This window comes from Electrona antarctica (genome assembly GCF_951216825.1).
Source record: "Electrona antarctica genome assembly, chromosome: 1".
In the NCBI taxonomy this organism is placed as follows: Eukaryota; Metazoa; Chordata; class Actinopteri; order Myctophiformes; family Myctophidae; genus Electrona; species Electrona antarctica.
In genome coordinates this window covers 49,583,552-49,599,154 of record NC_136806.1, presented here as the reverse complement: position 1 = coordinate 49,599,154, position 15,603 = coordinate 49,583,552, and the positions used below count along the sequence as shown (strand labels likewise).

The following is a 15,603-nucleotide window of genomic DNA, read 5'->3' as shown; positions in this document are numbered from 1 at the left end:
CACGAGGAGTCGTGATCTTTATATATGGAGACAGCCATATATGGAGCCTGTCACGAGGCGTGACAGACTGACAACCATATATGGAGCATAACGCTATAACAGACAGACACACTGACTGACAGGTTTTGCAGATTTTCATAGTAATCTGCGACCGATATTATTATTTTTATTATTTAGCTGGAGGCCACTAGAACCTGTGGTGGTCTCCGTGTAACACCCAGGAATCGAACCCGGGTCTCCTGCGTGGAAAGCCACCATCTTAACCACAATTGCCTACGGCTCAGGGGAGATATTACACTTTTGAGGGAGATATTTCACTTTTGAGGGAGATATTTCACTTTTGAGGCCATCAGGCTGAGGCTGTGAGCCACTCTGCTACACTCACCCCCCTTTTGACCTCCTCCCACAGGGCACCAATGTAAAACCCAGGAATCTAACCTGCGTCTCCCGCGTGGAAATCCAACATCTTAACCACTAAGCCAAAGGCTTTGGCCGAGCCTACGGCTCGGGGGAGATATAGATATTAGACTGTTGAGGCCATCAGTCTGAGGCTGTGAGCCACTCTGCTACACCCGCACCACTGGTTGAGAACCACTGAGCTAAACAATGACCAATATATCGTTCAGAGCAATATTTCGGTCAGGCTCTCTACTGTGTATGCCGCTTTGTGCATGAGTGTGTGTGTATGCACGAGTGCGCACCTGTGTGTGTGTGTGCGTGTGTCAGCCAGCCAAGCATGGATATGTCTACTCTCCCAGCTCAGCAGCTGGGCCAGCATGTCTGCGGTGGGACAGATAGGGGCAGGGAATGGAATTAAACAGTCCAAAGATGAGGAGGAGAGTCCCTTGATGTGTCATTTACACAGCGGCCTGGCCTCTGGCGGGGAGAGTGGAGTGCACCCTCATGCTTCTCACGTCCTGCGGCGAGTGGCCAGGGAGGTTACGGCGTACTTGTGTGACTCTCATCACATTTACATAGCGGTGTGCTGTCCGACAGAAACCTTGTATCTCCATATATCACTTTTTTTCTTTTTTTTTGCAATTGAATGCCCTACTTTGTCATATACATTGTCACACAGATAGAATTAGCTGAAACTTTGCCAACCTACAACAAGCTCACAAACACGTCTTCAAAATGTCTTCTAAATCCTGACAGTTTTCTGAAAAACCTACGTTTCTGCGTCAGTGGTTCTCATGTCGAGGACCCCAAAAAATATATGTATTTGGCCGCCGACCCCCATCTGAAAATAATATGCAGCGGAGAACACTGACATCACCAGATTTGGAGCGACGCCCCTCTGCACTGTTTGGTTTAGATTTTAAATACAACATTCACTCCCACTCCTATGCAACTTGTAGTGCTCGGCTCACCCAGGCTTTTTTTTCTTCTTTGAAAACAAAACACCCGCGGTTTCCGAGGCTAGAGCGTGGTTAAGTCTGTCCGTTGGTTTCATAACTATTTAACTAATAAAGTATTAACAAGAGCTTGCGGCTGAACTAAACTATAACCACATTGGAGAATGAATGAAAAGTAACTGAGTGCCAACTAACCTTGTTGTGACACTGGACATACAAGGTTTCCAAACCGCCAGCGACAAATCTACAGATCTGGGTGGAATTCAACATTGGCAAAAGAAAAAGCTACATTTTCTCGTCGTTTGTTTGTTTGTTTGCACGCGTGTGTGTGTGTGTGTGTGTGTGTGAGAGAGAGCCATGCTGTCGTCCCACGCCATCAGTTGGAGAGCGTGGGATAAGACGTGTCATGTTGATAAATTGTATCCAGACTTGGTGTCCTCAGAGGATCTCGCCACACGGAAAGCCACTGTCTGTCTGCTTCTCACAGCACTGTCTGTGTGTCTGTCTTCCAAGCGCTGCACGTGTTGTTCTGTTAACGATGCTGAGATGACTGCGTGCGTGCGTGCGTGCGTGCGTGCGTGCGTGCGTGCGCGTGCCAGTATTACTATACTTGTGTCACACTCAACAAGAAAACGCACAAGAAAACTATTTAACACTGGCCAGATCTCTTCACTGACTACCTGAGCAGTGAGTGACAGGTCCCCTTCTTAAAAAGGCCAGGCCCCTCCCACTGGACACAAGCAGTTCATTTCCAATGTCCACAGAAATGACAATTTATAGACACATTTTAAAGTGTCGTCATTTTACTCTCATTATAATTGCCCACATAATAATGAAACCCAATTTAAACAAACCCACGGTTGGTATGGTTCAGCTTGGATGGACTAAGCATGCTCCCTACAAACAGACCGGCACTATATAAGGCAGCCTGAAGCTACACTTGGGTCCTTTGTCACTGCCCAGAACCAGGAACCACTGTGGTAACAGAATAGACAAGAGTCAAACATTTCATTCTCTGCAACTTAAACAATATAGAATAAAGGTGTGATTCAAACTTCAACCCTGTGTTGTGTGATAGCATTCATGTTATAATGTATGGGGATAATTAATAGCACAGGAAACCTTAAACTGCAGTTGAATATAGCTCAGTGTGTGCACCCACCAAACTAAGTCTAACCTACCTGCCTTTTGTGTAGTGTCAGTGTCAGGGGTGCACTTGTAAGGACCAACAAGTGTTCTGTTAAAATTAGACATGTCGACCATTTTCCTGCTCCTCATAAGAGAAATGGTTCTGTTATGGTTACAAATATTTTTAGGTTTAGATTAGGAAATATTAAGGTTATGGTTAGCATACAATCGTGAAGGCTGTGGTACCCTGGGGTTATTTATTTTATTTGCCTGATTCATGCTTGTGTTGCGTGCCGGTCTCACACACCGGAAAATGGCTGATCTACAAGCTCACAAAGCTTGTAGATATGTAAGTGCTATGTGTTGTGAGCTTGTAGATGTAGCCTAGATCTACATTACTATTTTCCAGCTACTTTCCAGCTATTGTCCGCCATTTTCTTTTTTATGATTCAGATTTGTATTGCTTTTTCAGTTTAGTCACAAGGGAATAACTGAGAATGTATACATACAATAATCATACAAACAATTAAGACAACAAATGAAACTAAACTAGACAAGAAAAGAATAAATACATTACACCACGAAACATTTACAGAAAAGATAATACAATACTTAAAATAAAATAAAATAAAATAAAATAAAATAAAATAAAATAAAATAAAATATAAAATAAAAAAGGAAAAATAAATTAAGACAATGCCATTGAACCTGGGTAATATTAATTTACACTGTATCCAAGGAAAAATAAAAGAGAAAAGGGATGTTGCGCTCACACCACAGTGGGATCTCTGACAGCAATATGCATTATGTATCCTCCCCATTTTGGACATATTTATCCAGTCTGTCGGACCTCCTATATGCCATTTCTTCGTATGCTGCAACCTTGCCTTATTGTTCGCCATTTTCGATGCTGACCTAAAATTGTGATGTCCTCAAGTATAGCAATACAAACGTGTGTGTGCGCATGTGTGAATAAGTTGGTTTACAGTTTAATTGCTTCTGACTGCGAGGAATTTGTCCTGCCTGACCATTGTTTCTGTCACACCAGAGTTCATGACAGATATACAAATAAATGCAAGTGGGTTTTTTTCTCTGCTGAATAAATGTCATCGGATGCAAATGGCCACGCTGATAAAGACTAATGCACATATTACTGCCCAACTCATTCTCCAAATTGGCTGTTATAGATTTTCCCTCAGTGTACAGAGCAAATTTCAATTCTCTCTTTACATGCGTTGTGTGTGTACTCACATGCATGTGTGTTTGTACGGGTGTATTTGTGTGTGCGAGCACAGTACGTGTGTATGTGTGTTTTTGTGTATGTACTGTAGTACAGCATGCACGCACACACACACACAGACAACTGTTTAGTATCTCACATCCCCTTACTGCGGTGTTCCATGTCACTTCACCCAGTGAGAGACATCAGCTTAACGCCCCAGAGCATTAGAGATTCATATACAGCAGCGTCTATTGTTTTTGCACGTTTGCAACATTCTATACACGTCTGGCTCTCTGTTAAACGCCTAAACGCCTCTAACCCTCTCTCACTGCCGTGTTTCTCTCTCTCTCTCTCTCTCAACAGTTTGCTCCCAGTTCTCCCGCGGAGTGTACGCCATCTTTGGCTTCTACGACAAGAAGTCCATGAACACGCTGACCTCCTTCTGCGGCGCCCTGCACACCTCCTTCGTCACGCCCAGTTACCCCACGGATAACGAGGTGCAGTTTGTCATCCAGATGCGTCCCGCCCTGCGGGGCGCCGTGCTCAGCCTGCTCTCCCACTACAAGTGGCAGAAGTTTGTCTACCTCTACGACACCGACCGAGGTAGGTGACCGCTCGGTCGCGGGCCCCGGTTTGCGGGATTTTTTTTTGTTTTTTACGGCTTCAATTAACAAGCAAAGGTCCCCCCGGAGAGTGTTATGGGAGCCTAATAATAGCATCCAGCAGAACGGTATCCGCAAGAGGATGAGTTCACATGAATATTTATTGGAAGGCGTCCGGGAAGTTGGATAGACTCTTTTTTTTAATGCTAAAAGTTTGGTGTAAGTTTGAAATGTATTACATGGAGTGCAGACGCCGTCGAGGAGGAGAGAGTGAAACTGGAAATAATTAGACTTTAGGGCCTCTGAAATTGCACACCTTGCGAGCTATATAACCTTTAAAAGTCTTGTAACAGTAATTCTTCGGTTAATCTCCTGTTTAATCAGGGTGTTCATATTGGCTCGTCTCTGCTATGAAATGAGAGGTATGCTCACAGCTGCTCTAAAATGGTTTCATCAGAAAATCCCAGTCCCGTGCCCGTGGGGTTTTCTCATTGTGTCGCTTCAATAAAGGTTTTGCACAGTTCCCAGATTGCACAGCTTGGTTGAACAATAGACGTGGGGTTTAATGTGGCATCGTAGGCCTGTTTGACACAATGTCAACATGACCATGCGAGCGGCGCTGCAATTTTGAATGTCAGACGAGGAAATTAGCTCAATTTATTGCACAATTGAATAATCGCACACCCACCCCTATACTGTAGCTCTGAATTAGGATAAAGAGCACCTTGGCGTTAATGAACGGAGGGTGACAGACGGCCACATTGTGCCTTGTTTCTTTGAGAAGCAACGATTGTGAGGACGCCAAATGAAGTGTGTCCATTCCATGGCCATGTTGAACAGAGCAGCTCAATGGTTCTTGTGTTTATTCGCTTATTATTAAGGTCCTGACCTGAAGGTAAGCAACCTGCCTCTTCTGCACTAGACGCTGTTCTCTGACTGGGTCTTATTTTCTGAACCCTTTCCAATGTAGCCCTCTATTCTCTCTCTCTCTCTCTCTCTCTCTCTCTCTCTCTGTGGGTGGATATAAAGTGTGCTTTAGTGCCAGAGTCCCGGTGTCTCGGGACCCCCCCAGGCCTCTGCAGGGTCCGGTTGGTTCTGAGAGCCTTAATCCTCCATGCAGCCTGCAGATAATGTGTGCTTAATTAGGGTCAGTCTGAGTGGAGCCCTCGCTGCAATCCCCCCCCCCCCCCCCCCGCGGTCCCTAGCAACCAGCACGTCCTTCAGCACTGACCCACCGCCACCCAGCAACCACCAGACTCCCCCCAGGGGGTCTGCTGTCTCCCGCCGTCCATCCATCTCTCTGTCTGTCCCTGTCCAGGCCAGTCTAAAAGCACAGCCACGGAAAGGAAAATATATTTTCCAGAAAGCTGATCGATAATAGTGAAAATAGCCGATCTACAAGCTTACAATGCATCACATGTCGACACATTGTGAGCTTGTATTTGAAATATGCCGGCCGTATATAGGTTATTCGTAATGTACGCTACTTTTCTCTTTCCTAAAAAGATATGGTCAAATCAAAAGTAGTGAAATGTAGTGGAGTGAAACTGTGAAAGTCCACTTCCGTATATCTGAAAATACAAATACTCAAGTGAAGTACAGATGCTCAAAATATACTCACAGTAAGCGTACTTAGCTACTGTCCACCACTGGGAACGGGTCTTAAATTACAGACATGCTGTCCTTGCCAGTGAGAGAGTGAAGGAGCGACAAGGGTGGATGCAGAAAATGGAGTAATAGGAAAAAAATGAGACAGGACAAAGCAAAGGAAAGAAAAATGGAGCTGAGAAAAATAAACATTGAATGACTAAATCACAGTGTTGGCGGTCCCAGGTATGATTGACCGGCTCTCTCCACCTCTGCTCTAGCCTTGGCCAAACAGTGGTGGACGGTGCCAAAGTGCATTTACTTGAGTACTGTGCTTAAAGTATATTCTGTGAGTATCTGTAAGTAACCTACTGTACTATTTACATTTTGGATTATTGTGACTTTCACTCCCTTACATTTCAAAGATAAATATTATTGTACTTTTGACTCCACTATATTTCTAGAAAGGGAAAAGGTACATTATGAATGAGCCATGTATGCCTTATTTCAAATTATAGTGGAATATACTGGAATATGTATACTTTTACTCAAGTACTGGGGTTGAGTACATTGTCCACCACTGGTGCCAACCCCCCCACCCTCCCCCCTCTCTCTTTCTCTCTCTCTCTGTCTGTACCGCCATGGTGTTGTAATACGATCGCTTATTAGTGGGAGGACATTGGCCCCAAGAGGGGATTAAAGTTGTTTATCGATGCACTCCATCCAACAACTTTGCGGGTGCAGGCGGGGGACTGTTGACACTTGGCTCATCAAGTAGACAGATGTGTCACGGAGACTGTACTTCTGTTATGAGGTGGCCCGGGTCTCCTGGACATTAGGGACAACAGCAGGTGAGACGACAAGGGGTTGGGGGTGGATTCAAGGATTTTTCCAGTGAAGTGCGAGAAGATTTGTGGGGTGGGTGCCTGACGGCAATTTTCAGGCAGTGATTTAAAAGGTAATTTATTTCTTTTTTTCCCTCCTTTTTTTTGGGTGGTGGGGGGGCGGGGGGCAGGGGGGGGGGGGGGGGGGGGGGGGCTTTGTGCAATCGTGCACATGCTTTGAGTCACCTTGAGAATGGGCAGAAAGAACATAATTCTCTGGCGTTCCGTTGAGGCACTGTTCTGTGCTTTTGCTGGTTCAGTTGTATGTCAAACAAAAGTATATAAATATACAGCAGTGGTTTTCAACCCTTTCCATGTCAAGGTCCATTACTTATTGGGCATTTGAGCCACGGACCACCATTTGAGCCACGGACCACCATTTGAGCCACGGACCACCATTTGAGCCACGGAACACCATTTGAGCCACGGACCACCATTTGAGCCACGGACCACCATTTGAGCCACGGAACACCATTTGAGCCACGGACCACCATTTGAGCCACGGACCACCATTTGATGAGATTTAGCCTCTCAGATCCAAGACTAAATGTTTTGTTATCGTTGGATAAGACTTTGCCCTCAATTCCATGCCGTATTGGTACCATAGGAGAGATAATGTCATGCTGTATTGGTACCATAGGAGAGATAATGTGTTATCAAATAACAATGTGTAGACTTATTGTAAATTAAGTAATACAGATGTTTATCAACCATTTTACACTCTTCATTCAAGATCTCCATTTGGTTACCAAGTCTCCATCATTTAGTAGAATCACCAAGAACCACTGGTGGTTCCCGGACCACCTGTCACCTACAGCAGTGACGCCCAACCTGTGGACCGTGAGGATATTGCAAGTGGATCCCCAAATAATTTGATTTTATTGATAATTTAAACATAGGCCTACAACAATTTCCGTGGAGAAAAAAAAAGTCCAGGTATTTTATCTTTAAAACCTAGAAAAATGAGTTTTCATTGTGATGCCGACAAATAACTTAAAGGATACTATATTGATTCCATCGGGGGGCTCGGTAGCGCTGTCGCCTCACAGCTATAGAAGGTCCTGGGTTCGGTACCCGCTGGGGACGCTGTGCGTGCTGGTGGCGTGTTCTCCCCTCCGCGTCATCAGTGCCCATACCCGGTTGGCGAAAGGGCCTTTCTGTGTGGAGTTTGCATGTTCTCCCCGTGTCCCCTAGGGTAGGTACCCTCACAAAAAACATGCAGTAGTCCTGGTCTCTAAACTACCTCCCCCTGGCCAGCCGCGGCGCCTGATGGAGGGGAAAGAAACTGGTCGGAATAACGTGTTCCTTCCACACGCTATGTCCGGCCGGGGAAACTCCCCCCTGTCAGGTGAAAAGATGCAGCTTGGACTCCTCATACATAGAAGGAAGCATGAGGTCAGTCCGCTGCCCCCCCAGGTTGGCAGAATAGAAGGAAGCATGAGGTCAGTCCGCTGCCCCCCCAGGTTGGCAGAGGAAGCGCCCAGGATTACATTAGATAATTGATACTACTGGGTGAAAAAATGGGTTGCAAAATTGTGGGATATAAAATAAATAAATAAATGTTGGTTCCATCAACCCAAACAGAACACCATCGATTGATTGATCATATCCTATATATTAAAATTGATTGATCATATCCTATATATTAAAATTGATTGATCATATCCTACGGTATATATTAAAATTGATTGATCATATCATAGGCTTAAGGGAGGACAGGCTGGACCTCTGTCACTATGACTATGAAATGGGCATTCCTGATGACATCAGGGATCTCCATATATGGATTTAAAGGGACAATGTGAACTTACATCTTCAAATATGGGCATATTGATCCGATCGGTGGTGTGAGGTTCGAAGGCCTAGATGTGAGGGCCCAAACCTCCCAAACAAAGTTAAATTGAACTTGAAAACTCTGAAAATGCACGTGACCCACCCATCTGACCCATCTGACCACTGAGCGAACACTTTGTTCATTTTCAAGTCGGATCTGATCCAGCAATGTTTGGGAACCACTGAGAAACACTGCTCGATAATGTAAATCGATGTATACGGGCCCGTTCAAGGCTCAGACTAATGGTACTCTAATATGCCAATGTTGACAGCTGGGCAGACTGGCTCTCTGACCTGAAGGCCAACAGTATACTTTCAAATTGAAATGACAAAGTTCAATAAAGCCATCAATATGTTTTTATCATGATGTCCTCTGCAAGTAGTTACAGGTCTCCGATAGTTATTTGCAGTAATGGACCAAGTACTCTTTGTTCTGAGCTTGTAGACTGACTATTTTCACTACATTCAGAATGGGCATGAAGTGGTTAATTCAGAACTTTTCCAGTTTCTAGAAAAGTACTAATGGAGTCAAAAGTATACAATATTTTTCTTTGAAATCTTAGTATTTTCTCTGCTTTTGTCATTGTGTCGGATGAATAAACAAGAGCAAAGTCTTCGGCCGTAGGTCCCACTGCAATTTATTGCTTTCTCGAGTGCCTCTGCCATTTTAATTCGCATATGCTCGATAAAAGCACCGATGCACACAACCCTAGAAGCAAATGAGCAATTATTCTCCAAACCCTGCTGTTTGGGAGAAAAATATTATTTTAAATATTGTTCTACAGAAAACCAATCAAAGTAGCTCACTTCCACCGGAGGGTTTCATTCAGTCAATAAAACAGATTAATTACAACCATGCTGCGCATGCGTCTTCCTTATTGAACCAAAATAAAAAAAGGAAAATTGGTGAGGGAAAAAATAAGCTTTTAGCCCGGCAGTGTTTTCCGTCGGAGAGAGATGTTCCAGCTACGCCTTTGATGTATTAGAGGGAAATGGAGGGAAATTTGTGAACTAAATACCAGTTTGAGAGTGCTGTTTGAAAGCAGTGGTGATGAGCATGGTGCCAGTGGGATCAAGTGGAGTCATATTGAAGAGACACACTTTAGAAGCATTGCTGCTCTTCTTGTTAAGTCATTGTATGTGTGACCTGCTCAACTAAACCATTGATGATAAGCACTCTCAGAAAATGGAGATTCTTATCTATCTAACTCTGTCGATTTATAGAATTATAGTATGGGTGTTTTCACCTCCAGAATTATATTCTTCGAAATACGTGGAATTACAGATCCAATAGCCTCCAAACTCTGAGCGAAATGTCCTTGAAATTGCATAACTTTAAATAAGTATTTCCGTCTTGAGTAGTGAGGATAAACACTGTACATCCAAAACAACTTGCATTGTTAACATTTAAAACCCTAACCACACCAAAGGGTCTGTGTGATATGTCTTGTTGCATGTTGACCCACGTTGACCCTAGTGATTCATCGCATGGAATTCAATGGCCAAAACCACACCAAAGGGTCAAGACGGTTTTAGCGTTTACTCCTTGCAACCGTTTGGACCAAAGGAGTTGCATCAGGTGACCCTTTGGTGTGGTTAGGGCTTTAGAATGCTCTGTCTCTCTCCATCCTCCTCCCAAGCCAAAAACTCTTTGACCTATTCGATATCTGATAACAGTCAAACATATTGCATGTGCAGCATGAAAGCTGCTCTGTGTGTGCGCCTGCGTGTGCACACACACGTGCACGCACGTGTGTCTCAGGAGAGATGACGGGTCCCGGCACTAGCCTGCATGCTCAGAGAAGAAGCACAACGGTCCTTTCCACAGACACTACTGCTGTCCACTCAAATTACTCTCCAAGCATGACCCCCGGCTAGCCGGGGGAAAATGGACAGTCCCTCGTTACAGCTCCTACCTCAGCAAGCGCCGCTATTCTTTTTTTTTTTCCTATTTTTTTTTTGGCAATTCTTCACTCTTGCAAAAAGTGAATAATATGATCCTTTGGTTTAGCTCTGGTTCTGGTTTAGCTCTGGTTGGTTTAGCTCTGGTTCTGGTTTAGCTCTGGTTCTGGTTTAGCTCTGGTTGGTTTAGCTCTGGTTGGTTTAGCTCTGGTTCTGGTTTAGCTCTGGTTGGTTTAGCTCTGGTTGGTTTAGCTCTGGTTGGTTTAGCTCTGGTTCTGGTTTAGCTCTGGTTGGTTTAGCTCTGGTTCTGGTTTAGCTCTGGTTCTGGTTTAGCTCTGGTTGGTTTAGCTCTGGTTCTGGTTTAGCTCTGGTTGGTTTAGCTCTGGTTCTGGGTTAGCTCTGGTTCTGGTTTAGCTCTGGTTGGTTTAGCTCTGGTTCTGGTTTAGCTCTGGTTGGTTTATCTCTGGTTCTGGTTTAGCTCTGGTTGGTTTAGCTCTGGTTCTGGTTTAGCTCTGGTTGGTTTATCTCTGGTTGGTTTAGCTCTGGTTGGTTTAGCTCTGGTTGGTTTATCTCTGGTTCTGGTTTAGCTCTGGTTGGTTTAGCTCTGGTTCTGGTTTAGCTCTGGTTGGTTTATCTCTGGTTCTGGTTTATCTCTGGTTCTGGTTTAGCTCTGGTTCTGGTTTAGCTCTGGTTGGTTTAGCTCTGGTTCTGGGTTAGTTCTGGTTGGTTTATCTCTGGTTCTGGGACGCAGAAGAAAGGACCCCTCTCGTAAAGCGGCTACATGGCATGGGGCCGTACGCGCTTGAAGTGAGATGGATTTTTGCCCTTTTTGTTCTGCCGGTCAGGTTTGGGCAGATAATTGCCAGGCCTGTGCAGCAGAGACTGATGATTACACGCTTTATTGTCTCTCCCAGGCACAATCAACCCTGATTCAGCAATCTCACCTCCACTTGATTTATGAGTCGGTGTGTATGAGTCTCTCTCTCTCTCTCTCTCTCTCTCTCTCTCTCTCTCTCTCTCTCTCTCTCTCTCTCTCTCTCTCTCTCTCTCTCTAATGCTGACACACATGTCCTCTTTTTCCTTCACCCTCTCCTGTTTCCAATCCCAATCTTGTGTGAATCACCGGGCCCAGTAAGTTGAAATTCTCAACTCACGGCCCACCCATCTGCATGGCCACTTAACAGTCAAGTGGTCAGACTCTGTGGGCCTGTGCATTTTCAGAGTATATTTGTTTTAATGATCAATCAATCGGACCGTCACACCAGCGGTGTCCTCCATGGGGTTTAGTCTTGCAGCAGCAGTGCTCCCAGTAGAGACGAAATTATAATGTATTATTCCATTAGTCTTACTGACAACAACACAAAAACAGATGCTTTGGATCTTCCAAACAATTCCTCACTGGGGAGACATGTAGCACTACAGTAATATTACTGTCTGTGTTGTCTGTCTCTCTCTAGAGGGATTTATTTGTCGCTCACTCATACAGGTACAAGCTGTGGGATGTTAGATATACGATTTATATGATAAAATAACTGTTAAACTATCTATCTCATGTGCCCTTGTACTGCTCTCTGTGTGTGTGTATGAATGAGGTGCTCAGAGAGCAGGCCTGACAGTCGTCTCTCATTTTCCATTGACATTTTGGTAAATGGCAATTTTGGGGGAGAGCAATCCCACTGACATTTGTTGGTGAGACCCGGAGCTGGCATCCATTTAGGTCGGGCGATGCTGTTGCGAGACGTGGCGATTTAAGCCTGTCTGGAATTATCGACGCGGCCTCCATCCTGTGTCACTTGATGGAGGCGATGACAAATTAAGAACAATGCTCGGGCCCGCTGCCATCTCCTTCCAACGTATCGGCTAACAATCAATATTCTGAATGGGATACAGTTAGGAGGAAAATGAGCCTCACACAGCACCAGCGGCTGTAACAACACTGTTTTCTTTTATCGTTCAACTGCTGGACTGTTGTTGTTACTGCCTTTTGACATAGTATCCAATGCAATAGCCCCATTACCAGGGGTCGTCAATATGTCCGTGCACGGACAAATGTCTCTGTGGCAAATGTTCCATTTTCTTTTTTACACTCCATTGTAATGATCTTATTTTGATCATAGGACCTAATTACTGAATGTCAAGTCTCCAGGTTTTCTCCAGAATATGTATGACAGTTATTTAGTTTGACACCATGGGTATATTAGGAGTCCAAAATAGTACTAGTGGTTCTCAGATGTTTTATTTACAAGCACCCCCTTAATCGTTTGCCCGCCAGGAACATAGGAATATTAACACGTAGAATCTTGTAGCCTGCCACAAACGGAAAAGCCGTTTTAACAGCGATGTATTCATTAATGCATGTTTTAATACGATCGTATCGAAATCTACCGTCCGTTAGCTTTGTTATGCTTCTGACCCAATGGGCGCGGCCATTTTGAAAATGCGCGCGCATCCACTTACATTGCCGGCTCTGTTTTCAGACGGCTTTATCTCACAGAAGCGACATTGCAGGGGTCGCTTTGTCCCAGACAAGCGTTTTCAACGGCCTGTAGCAGGCGCTGTGATACTCGCGGTCCACTTTTTCCACCACCGACCGAGAGAACAATCACCAGCTTCGTCAACACACACGGAATGGTTTCATAGTAAAATGCGATTACGGATATTTGGCTCTTCAAAATAAGTGTCACGCGCGATAAAACCCTGGCAGGACGCGACGGAGGGATTAAATAATGGTAGCGGTAAATGGGTAACTCTGAGTGTTCACATGGAACCAAATGGACCCGTAAGGTTCCATGTGTACACTCTCAGAGTTACAGAGCTGTTATGGTCATTCAGGGCTATCTCTGTATGCGTTTCTGGTAATGTTATTGCCCACGCACTTTGTATGTCTGTGGAAAAAATACAAATTTGACAGAAATGTCCACCACAACAAGGCAGCAGGGCGATGACCCCTGTCCATTACAACCACCACAACAAGGCAGCAGGGCGATGACCCCTGTCCATTACAACCACCACAACAAGGCAGCAGGGCGATGACCCCTGTCCATTACAACCACCACAACAAGGCAGCAGGGCGATGACCCCTGTCCATTACAACCACCACAACAAGGCAGCAGGGCGATGACCCCTGTCCATTACAACCACCACAACAAGGCAGCAGGGCGATGACCCCTGTCCATTACAAGCACTTCAGCTCAGAACGGCCCGTGCCTACACCCGTTACAGCACCTCAAATGTACAGTTGGGTGCCACCGATATTGTCCCTTATCATTTGACCCATTTAGGCCTGACCTCAAAATTAAAAAAAATCCTTCTAAATCCTCCAGTTTTCTGAAATAAATATTTTCACGATTTTTCAAAAATAGCAGACCTACAAGCTCGTAGCGCGCCACTCGGTGGCGCGCTATGAGCTTGTAGATCTGCTATTTTTCAATAGCTAAATTATAACATAATGTTTAAAACACCAAAAGGGGTTTTGCGCAGATCACGCAAACCTCAGCAAAAAGAAAAGGACAATATCGATGGCCTCCAACTGTAGGCCTGTCACGATCGTGGCATTTTAGTTGGCGGTGAAATGTCACGATTAACGTTTTAATTGTTTTTCCCGTTCATTTTATGCCACTATCATAGTATGAGCACAATTTTATGATACACATACACATTAGGAAGACGTGTAATTTATTGCCGTTGAACATATGACATTCATAACAAAATAAATAATGTACAACGGCTAAAACGGATCATATGTCCTTGTCAGCCAGTCACTCTCCTCACTAGCTAAGTAGATCCTGGTCAAAGAACACCATTTTTATACTGTTTATATTTATTTTCTTGTAAATGAATGCCCTACTTCATCGAACAACAACAGTAGTAGTCCTATCACGCAAAAGTAGCCAATATAGCCCAAGTTCACAGCAGCACGTCGTAATGTGACGTGTGACATGTTGTGTCATGTTGGTTTTATAAACATTGAGCCGGTGAAAAATATTAAGAGCTTGTGACAAAAAATATATTTTTTTCCATATTCTGAAAAGTAACGGTTTTGGGACACCACCAGGGACAATATTGACCTTATCTGTGTCATTAGAACACCTTAAAACCTATGGTTGACCGGAGTCCCTCAGGGCTCTATACTACGTAGTATATTTTGTTTTCTGTTATTGTGGAGAAAGCCTTCGCTGAATATGTACAGTTGGAGGCCATCGATATTGTCCTTTTCTTTTTGCTGAGGTTTGCGTGATCTGCGCAAAAGTACAGTTAACCCATTTTGGGCGGGAACCCCTTTTGGTGTTTTAAACTATGTTATAATTTAGCTATTGAAAAATAGCAGATCTACAAGCTCATAGCGCGCCACCGAGTGGCGCGCTATGAGCTTGTAGATCTGCTATTTTTGAAAAATCGTGAAAATATTTATTTCAGAAAACTGGAGGATTTAGAAGGATTTTTTTAAATGTTGAGGTCAGGCCTAAATGGGTCAAATGATGAGGGACAATATCGGTGGCACCCAACTGTACGTACAGTATGACCATAAGATGGTCAAAGGAGTGCCAGTCAAATGGTGTAAAATAATGTGGTGTGGTGCGTGGTGAGTTTGTAGATCTGCTATAAAATAAAATAAAAATAAGAAGAAAGAAGTGAAGCGTATTTAAACATCATAACAACACAGATCTTGTATAGGGGGTCCCTGGCATAAACTCTGATGGCTGGGGTTGGTAGCCTACTGTCGGGTCTCGGGCTCTACATGTAAAGTGTCTTTCTTGAGACAACTTGTTGTCATTTGACACTTTAATAAAATAGAATTGAATTGTGGTCTGCGGTCAGATAAAAACAGGAAAGCATCCGTGTCATTTTAGATTTTTGTGCGTTGGCTATTCAAAAATAGCAGATATACAAGCTCACACCGCGGCACGAAGTGACGCCCTGTGAGCCTGTATATCTGCTATTGTTTTAACATGTTTTATACAAATCTTTAAAGTGTGAGAGCTACTGATTTAGAAGGCATTTGTAGAATCTGCCTCAGGTCTTGAAATAGGAATATCTGTGTGCTGTGGAGCCAGTATGGCAGCTATAGCGTTCTATCAGTAGCATCTCTC

At 44.2% G+C, this 15,603-nt stretch overlaps 1 protein-coding gene across 6 annotated transcripts in view; it reads left to right on the top strand.

Annotated features, from left to right (window-relative positions):
- gria3b (glutamate receptor, ionotropic, AMPA 3b) overlaps nucleotides 1–15,603 on the top strand; it is a 194,901-nt gene that overhangs the window by 61,146 nt on the left and 118,152 nt on the right. For 5 of the 6 annotated variants that reach the window (XR_013789992.1, XM_079501011.1, XM_079501013.1 and 2 more), the window contains exon 3: nucleotides 4,069–4,308. Coding sequence is in view for 5 of the 6 variants with exons in the window: in XM_079501011.1 (XP_079357137.1) it covers nucleotides 4,069–4,308 (240 nt within the window). In the remaining variant the exon portion in view is untranslated. Of the gene's footprint in view, nucleotides 1–2,348; nucleotides 2,398–4,068; nucleotides 4,309–15,603 lie in introns of those variants that run through there. The other variant, XM_079501012.1, reaches the window with a different exon arrangement.